This window comes from Lipotes vexillifer, unplaced genomic scaffold (assembly GCF_000442215.2).
Source record: "Lipotes vexillifer unplaced genomic scaffold, Lipotes_vexillifer_v1.1 scaffold2030, whole genome shotgun sequence".
NCBI lineage: Eukaryota > Metazoa > Chordata > Mammalia > Artiodactyla > Lipotidae > Lipotes > Lipotes vexillifer.
The window spans coordinates 586,245-595,310 of NW_006791849.1; the positions used below are offsets into that span (position 1 = coordinate 586,245).

Below are 9,066 nucleotides of genomic sequence, written 5' to 3' on the forward strand. Positions count from 1 at the left end.
TTTTTTTTTTTTTTTTTTTGCGGTACGCGGGCCTCTCACTGTTGTGGCCTCTCCCGTTGCGGAGCACAGGCTCCGGACACGCAGGCTCAGCGGAGGTCATGTTTTGCTGCCAAATAGGTTATTAATTTTGTTTTTTGGTTGTCAAGACCCTTTGGATTTTGGAGTTGGTTCAGGGGTTGTGAACTTGTACTGGTTTTGTTCTTATTAAAGACTCACTTTCCAAGGACTGACTAGAAATGAATGGATCTTTACAGAGAGACAGACAAGACCCGGTGTAAGCAAGCACTTCAAGCCTTAGTGCCACCTCTTCCCAATGCCACTCACCCCCACCCAATGGGGAAGAACAGGACAGACCCCAGGCCTAAGAGGGAAGTGAAGAGTTACTGATGCACCTTCCAGGCAGAGGGGAGGAGCTGTTCCAACAGCCTTGAGCCTCCATAGGCAGGTAATCATGTGCTCTCCGCTGGGGCAGTCAGGTATGTCTTACTGCCTCGGGCTGTCCCAGAGAGACACCATTGCACCCACTCTTTTTTTTTTTTTTTTTGGCTTGCAGGATCTCAGTTCCCCGACCAGGGATTGAACCTGGGCTACGGCAGTGACCACTAGGCCACCAGGGAACTCCTGGACCCACTCTTAAGTGGAGAGTCCAAGTGGAAAATCCTGATTTTCATTAAGAGAGTCCACACAATCAAAGGCTGGGCTTCTCAGGCACAGAGGACCCACACCTGCTCTAGAAAACTGTAGATGCCTTTCTCTATATAAAACATTTCAAAGATGACACAGTCACCTAAATCCAACTACTGTGTTATAAGGAAAATAGCTGGCATTTGAGTGCTTTCTTTGTCAAGCACTGCTCTGGATATATGACCTTATTTGAGCCCCATTCTGACTTACAAATGAGGAAACTGAGTCAAAGAGAATTTAAGTAACTTGCTGCAAGTTATGCAGCTAGTAAAAATCAGGACTTGAACCAAGGTAGCCCAGATGCAAAGCATGTGTACTTAACCACTAAATGATTGTTTCCTGTGTTTCTAGCCAAGGCCCCCAAATCTTCAATTAATTTAGGGAACAATCTGGTGTCAAGAAAAAAAAAAAGAATAACTCATTAAAAAGTAATATTTGCCAGGATACAAAAGGGACCCCCACTTACCAAGATCATGTGATATCTAAATATATAATTTCCTTAAAAAAAAAGGCCGTTCTACATTTATTGTTTTGCAAACTAAATTTTTGTTATTTAACTTAATAAATAAGTTAAACATCTCTCCACGTCAAAACCTCTTTTAACGACTATGGAGTTTATCAACATACTTAACCAATTCCCCCCAAATCTTTTAAGTGTTTGCCGGATTGTCACTCTTGTGAAAAAAATGCAGCACCATTCTGAACAACACATTAGCAGCAATGCTTCCCCCCACCCCGACCCCAGAAAGTCTCATTTTCCTTCAACCCACTTTCTTCAGGCACTACTGGGGATTCACCCATGAAAATAAAACAACATTCCTGATCTCTGGATCTTCTATTCCAAGGGATGGGGAGGCGAGCAACAGATAATAAACATGTAATAATCAAGATTCCTTGAGATAGCATTAAGCGTCATGAAGAAATTGACAGGGCGATGTGATAGTGACTGGGTGGGGGGGTGACTTTGAAGTTGGGTGGTCAGGGAAAGACTCACAGAGAAGGTGACGTTTGAGTGAAGTCTCTGATTTTACCTGCACTGACCTAATTGCATCATTCCTCCACGCCTGTTCTCAAGTGGACATCTCTACAGGAGTGGGAAAACGTGGTAGGATGATCAGAGCACCTGTCACTCAGGAGTTGGGATGGGCACCCTGGCCTGGGAGATCCTGGGAGCTTTGAACTCTGTTCCCTCCCTGCTGCAAAATCAGCAGTTAGGTCCGTTCTCCCATCTTTTTGTGGACACGTGAACACATCCTAAATCAGCCAGCAGACTTTCCACCCTGAGAAGCAAATGCGGATTCAGAAAGAGTCAAGTATTTGAGAAAATTACTCTGATTGCCGCTGTGGATAGATGTCTTCAAGCGGCTGCTAGGAACAAAATGTGCTTGGCGGTACAGTTAAAAGAGGTGCAGCGGTGCTCAACGACTTCTTCCCTTGATTTCTGGCAAATAGGATCCCGCAGAAAGCTTCAGCAGAGAGAAAATGTGGTCTCAAAATCACAGCCACTTCTCCCTCACGGATGTGCACTAGTGCCTCCTTCCCCACCATCAGCCCCTCCTCCAAGCCACATTAAGGTTTCTATGGAGAAAAGCATGTGTTCTTCATAGTTCAGCTGTATTCAGTTGTGTATACAAGGCACCCTGGAAAGCTCCTAACGAGCCCCATTTCATTACATCTTCACTCTAATCATCCTCTGACTTAGCTGATATTCCCCCATTTGACAGATGAGGACACTGAGGCTCAGAGAGGGTAAATATTACACAAAATCTCACATCTAGGAAGCAGCAGGGCAGGCGGAGGACTCAAACAGCTGGTCCACCCGATTCTTAAACCCATTGTTAACCACCCAGGTACACCCCTTTTCCTGGTTCTGATGCTCAAGAGAGACTGGCCTGAGGTCACACAGACAGTAAATCAGAGGCATCGATTAGGTAACGTCAATTAAGCTGCCGTGATGAGCAACCCCCAAATCTCAGCAGCTTAGCGCAACACAAGTTCATTTCTCGCTCACCCTTAACGTGTCCACCGCATGGGGCTCTGCTCACCATAGTGGCCCAAGGACCCAGCAGGAAAGGGAATCTGACCTGAGCACTGGCCCTTAAAGCATCACCCTACAGGCCACGTGTCACTTTTTTTCGCTCAAGTATTTTTGAACAAAGCAAGTCACAGAGCGACCCCCGACTTTAAGAAGCCGAGAAGACCTGGGACTCTGGTGGGTGAAGGGCCCTGACAGTCCCTCCAGGCCGTGGGCAGGAACTTCAGTTTGCCTGTGAAGTAGTGTGCAGTCAGCCCACTGTGGATGACAACGCTTGGGCTATTTCCTTTTCTCCCCCTATCGATCCTCCTTTTTGGTTTATTGCTACTGAAAGTGAAACATCAGAGAGACGGACTCTGTCCAACCAGGCCCTTTCTTTATCAGTGGCTTTGCAAGAACGATGCTCAGGGCTTTTTAAGATCCCTGGGAAGCTTGCTGCATTTTTAGCTCATTTAACCTGCTGCCTGAAGTCACAATAGATTTTGGGTCGTCTTGGAAGTCTGCGTGAATGAGAAACCTCCATCTTCCCGCTCGGGTCTGAATATTTAAGATTTTGAAAGCTTGGCCGTACCAGATTTAATTTTAAAAGGGGAAGAGGGGTTGCTTTTGAACATCAAGGAGAAGGCTGGAGGCACAGCAGGAGCTGCGTTAGCAAAGGGGAAAAGCAAGAAAAGCCCTGTGGTCTTGAAAGAAACGCTCCAAAGCGGAAACACTAAAGCTTCCAGTTGGTGAGCCTTAAATCAGACTTCAAAAGTGCCGCTAGTTTAAATATTGTTTATAGGACTGAAGTATTGCTGCGCCTTCCTCCAGCTGGATTTTAAATATTCCCTAATTTGATTACTCTGGGGAGAGGCAGGCAGAACCAACGTTACATGAGCTTCACTGTTAATTATTCAGAGGGCTTTTTATTGTGTAATCAAACATAAAGTCTTACAAAAAGCTTGGAGGCACATCCTCACCCCACCCTCCCCAGCCTGCCTTTCACCTTGTCGTCTGTGTGCATTTCTCAGTTTGCGGCTGTGAGCTGGTAGGTGCCCAGCAAGGGCTCTGCCAATAAAGAGCACACACATCCCCCTCCCCGTCTGGGCTGGTAAAAACCTTTGATTCTGCGGCTCAGACCCCCATGCCATAAGAATCGAGCTTTATCTTGATCACCTTTGCCTCCTATCTGAGCGTCTCCCCCCACCACCAGCACTTGGCAGCCCCTGCTAAGTCTAGACTCCTGTTGGTGCCTCCCCACATCAAACTGGTCTGGCCATCTCATTCCCTCAAGTCCCTCCTCTATGCTGAGTGACAGCCAGCCAAATGATCTAAAGGCTCCCAGCCATCTAAAATCCTTTCTGCAGAGAAAAAGAAGATAGATAAAGAAAGGGATGTATGGATGGGTGGATGGATGGAGAGATCAACAGATCAATCAGTCAATACATAGGTAGAGGTCGCTGAGAGAGCTTGCTTATCATCAGGGATCCACCACCCCATAGCCACAGGTCTAAAATCCAAAAGGCTCTGAAAACTCAGTTTTCCCAAAACTCAATTTGACAGCAAAATCTGACGCGAACCAAACTGATTTGGTGGCAAAACTTGACTTGAAGGTATTTATGGTCTTTATCCCACCTAGTGCAAATATTCACATATATCATTGCAGAAATATTAATGTGTTTGACCATAAGATGCTGCCGAGACCCCCCTGGAAGGATTATGTTAACATACGGTATACGTGCAGCATATTTCCATTCCAAAATGCCAAGATTCTGAATTTGGCAACACATCCGGTCCCACAGGTTTCAGATCAAGGGTTATATAGGTATATCACCATCCAAACTTGCTGGGGCTTCAGTCTCATACCCAGAAAGTTCCAGCCCATGAGGGAAGATGCAGGTTTCACGTAACCTGAAGTTTATTTAATGGGGGAGAAAAAGAATACAAAGTTAATACAAAATGAGGTACAGGGCCCTGGCGGGACCCATGCAAGTGAGGGTCATTAGATTCATTGTGAATATGCACCTGGATGAGTGACTTAAGACCCCGAGTTTGTTTTCTCATCTGTAAAATGGGATGATAAGTGACTGCATCACAAGGTTTTGTTGAGATGATTCAGCGAGAATGCACGGAAGCGTCTTGCATGTAGAATTGTGTAGAATTTTCACTCAGTAAACTCCAAACCAGTGATTTTCATTGTGCAACGCACCCTATAAGCTCCCCCCGGCCCAAGCAAAGTTAGTAATTCTCTCTGTGCGTTTCTCAGAAGTGGCCCTGATGGTGGGACCCTTAGGCACCAGAGCAGGCAGAGATTTGGAAATGAACATGCTTTTTAATTCACCCCCAAGAGGAACCGCAGACCTGCCCTGGAGTCTATGAGAGGACCCAAGTCCAAAACGCAAACAGATGCGGAATGTGTACAAATACACTCCACCTCCCTCAGTCCCTTCCCAGTAAGCGGTGGGCTCTCCTAACCTTGATTCCCACTCGCAAGATCCGGCTGTGGAGAACTGTCCCTTCCACTGCTTCCTGAGTATAGGAGGGGGAAAAAAATCACAGCAGAGAACAGCCACCATCCATCATCTCTTTATTGCATTTCTTAAAAGTACTTGTAATAAACTGAGGGTCTAGAAACGGAAAACTCATTAAGCTGTTTCTCACTCAGGGACCCAGGTGGAAGCAAGAGCACAATAAAAAAAATCAATAAGGACAAGTCCATGGGACAGAGGTGGGAGCGCTTCATCACAGCCCCAAAGGTAACTGTCAGCACGTGACTCTGCTGCCTGGCTACCAGCCCCAACTTGGGTGGGAGGCATTTTCGCCAGTCTTCTCTCTGATGGGATTTTTTTTTTCTAGTTGGTTCTCTGAGTGAAGGGAAGTCAGAACCTCATGCTGTTGGATGGTTTTTATAAATTTTAATTAAAATGCTTATCTGGGGATTCTAGAAGAAATGTCATTTGGCTGGACACCACCTCACGCAGCAGGGAAGGGGTGGCCGAGCAGCCACCTAATAAGATGTCACTGGAAGGAAATGGATTCGCTCACTGTCTACGTTTAATCAGTAACGGTCACTTCTCTTTCTCTCTCGCTCTCCCTTTCAAACTCAGTCAGAAAATAAGTGAGTGATTGAACAGACAGGGTTTTCTACAAACTAGAACGTGTGTTTATTAGTAAGAGAAAATCAAGAGGTCTATTCTTTTCACTCAAAACCATTCCTAACCCCCAAAACCCCCAAACTCATCCACTTAACAAACAAGCACCATAATAATAATAATGGCAAGAGTAGAGAGCTAAAGGCAGTTGAGAGAACACACAATGAGATTTTTGCTGAACCTGTGCTCCAACCCACAAAATGGATATAATGCTGGTTTCTGCTCACTTCTTTTTCTTTTTTTGTTAGTTTCTGCTTTATAACAGTGAATCAGTTATACATATACATATGTTCCCATACCTCTTCCCTCTTGCATCTCCCTCCCTCCCACCCTCCCTATCCCACCCCTCTAGGTGGTCACAAAGCACCAAGCTCATCTCCCTGTGCTATGCGGCTGCTTCCCACTAGCTATCTGTTTTACGTTAGTAAAGAACCCCAGGAAACAGTATGCAATCTCACCTTGAAAATGTGAAAATGCTGAGCATTATTGTAGTTACATAATTTTTAGAAGCCAATCTTGAACAGAATTACAGTGGGCCAGGTTCTGTGCTAAGGAAGCTCTTTAGGTGTATTAGCCAGTCCTGTGCTTCTGATAACACCATGGGGGCAGTATTCTTATTTCCAGGTAGGAGAGCAGAAAGTTAGGGCTAGAATAGGTTAAGTGATTTGCATGAGGCCACACAGCTGGGCAGTGGCAGAGCCAAGAGTTAATCCTGGATCTGTTTACTAAAGCACTGAGGTCTTCAACCTCAGTGGGTTGGAGCACAGGTTCAGCAACAGTGTTTACTAAAGCACTGAGGTCTTCAAAAGCATGTTCTCCCTGGTAGGACATGAAGTTTCACCGTTTTCTTGCTGTTTCATCAGGGCACTTCTAAGTGCCCTGAGAAGGAGAGCCTTTGTTTTTATCACAGAAAGTTGCTATGGAGATATCGTGTGTATCTGTCTCCAGAGATGCACAGAAAAAGCAGGAGCCACAAACCTTTAAAAAAATGTCCTTCAGGAATAGTCATAACTACAGTTGGAGGAGGGACGAGTGAGTCACTGCACTTGAACTCTCACTGAATTGAAATCCCCCCATACCGGGCAAGTTTGTAGATCAAACCCTGGGCTGCAGTGTGGTCCATTCTGAGGATGAGGGAGCACTGAATTAGGAATCGGGAGACCTAGTTTAGCCACTGTGACTCTGTTCACTGCATGGCATTGGAGAAGTCCTTTCCTCTCTCCTGACCTCAGTTTCTTCACCTGTAAATTAAGGACTTTGAAAGAGAGGCTCCAGTCACCTTCCACAGCAACTGATAGTCTTCTGTTATGTGTGGAGCTTGTCAGCGCCAAGGCAGTGATCATTAAGAGCCGGACAAATGGCATAAATGAAAAAAATCAGGCTGGGTAACACGTTAGGGAGTGGTGAGGTCTGTGGCAAACAGGAATCCTGCACAGCTAAAGGGAAGAACCTCTGCTTAGTTCTACTCATCTCGCCATGTGAAAATGGGACCCAGGGCTTATCATTTTCAAGAGAGACCAGTAACCTCAGTTCTTATATAAAGATATTCCCAATCTGTAGAATTCTGGGCAGCTCAACATGTCTCCCCATGGGCCACCAGTTTGAAACCCCTCCTTCTAAGAAAGTACAAGGAAATCATTCAGGGAAGTCTTTTCCTTTGTTGCCAAAAAGCAGTCCCTCCTGACGTGCAACACGGCAGCCAGTTAGTACCACTCCTGAGTGAAATACAAAACATAGAGAAGAAGCATTTGGGGATTTAAGTCAGTTCAGGGAGAGTCAGTTCAGTAAAGGGCAAGCAGGATGCTGAAACTGCCTGTCACATCTTCCCCCCACATTTTATTTTTCTGCCACTCTCAGTTAATGAGAAGTGTCAGCCCTTCACTCTGGATTTCCTGTCTGTGGCTTTTAATTGAATTTCAATTAATGGTAACTTTAGGAGCACAGGATGAAATCCTAATGCAAGGAAGGTGCACACAGAACTCTGGGTATGGAAAGCTCTTCTGAGATCATCCCAGCCCGTCCTCTCTATTGTATAGACGAGGGGACGGAAGCAGGGGAGAGTGACCTGTTCAGGGCCCCCTTGAGGTCCCCTGGCTCTGAGTCTGGTGCTCATTGCAAGACTCCAGGCTGCCCTGGTGACACAGTCTGTCCAGCCTTCAAAAATGACATTGATGTAAAGAGTGTGGTTTCCAGAGTCAAGAATTCATGTCGTGCCAGGTGAGACAGGAAGAGTTGCCTTCTACAGGTATTATCCCTGAGCACTGACATTCTCTCTCCCTATGGGGGCAGAGAGCAGAGGGGCTGTCAGTCTGGCAAGCTCTTGTCCAGTTGCGACGCCAGGACAAAGGGGACATTGCACCAAGCCCCTAATTTATCAAAGGGAAGAACATGCCAACTTTTGGCATTTGCTTTTTCCTTATCACAGTCATTTTGTAACTCCCATGCTCCCTTGGAGATCCGGTTAAACCCAGTTTGAACCCCAGTTCCCCAGAGGCTATCACATTCTGAAGCACTCCATCACTTGTGTAGAATTTCACTGAATACGTTGGGGGAGGTGGCCTTCGCAGGAAGATATCACATCTTAAGCCCCACAGCCTTCTTCCGTCTCTCTTCCCCCACCCTCCCCTTGCCCTGTGCAAGCAAGAAGTCCCTCCGCTCTTCTGGAGCAGGGAGGTTCCACCTACACTCAGGGCCCCATGAGGTGGCCAATCAAAACATTACTTCTGATCACACACAGTGGACTCCCTGAGGTGAGTCATGCTGAAAACAATTCTCTCCACCCTGTTAGATATTTATTAAATGTTGTGTGGTCTTCAGTGCTGCCTCTTCTCCTTATCTTCTTCCCTAGGGTATCACACACTATGACTTTCATCCAAAGAAGACCTTGGACTGCCCTCCAAGGGCTTTCATTTCAAATGTTCTCAAATGAAATTGTTTCTGTTTTCATGGTGTGTAAACTGTAACCCAGACCCTCACTGAGCTCTTATCCTGGAGCAGCTGAGCAACTTAGGGCAAGTTAGGAAGCCTAAGACATGAAGCATGAATTAAATGAAGACACAAGCCCACACAGTACATTCTGAAGTGACACCAATCATGCAAGAGGGTGTGTGTGCGCGCACGCACGCACACACACACAGACACGCACACATTCCTGTAACCTGTCCACTCTGACTGTTTCCTTCCAAAAATCCCCATTCTTCTCGCAGGACTTTCCCT

The 9,066-nt window shown here is 46.1% G+C and overlaps 1 protein-coding gene across 1 annotated transcript in view; it reads left to right on the forward strand.

Annotated features, from left to right (window-relative positions):
- The window catches only part of CCDC60 (coiled-coil domain containing 60), a 164,566-nt gene that overhangs the window by 133,995 nt on the left and 21,505 nt on the right, over positions 1–9,066 (forward strand). Inside the window, exon 6 of the mRNA XM_007464871.1 lies at positions 5,364–5,454. Within this exon, the coding sequence (XP_007464933.1) occupies positions 5,364–5,454 (91 nt within the window). The remainder of the gene's footprint in view (positions 1–5,363; positions 5,455–9,066) is intronic.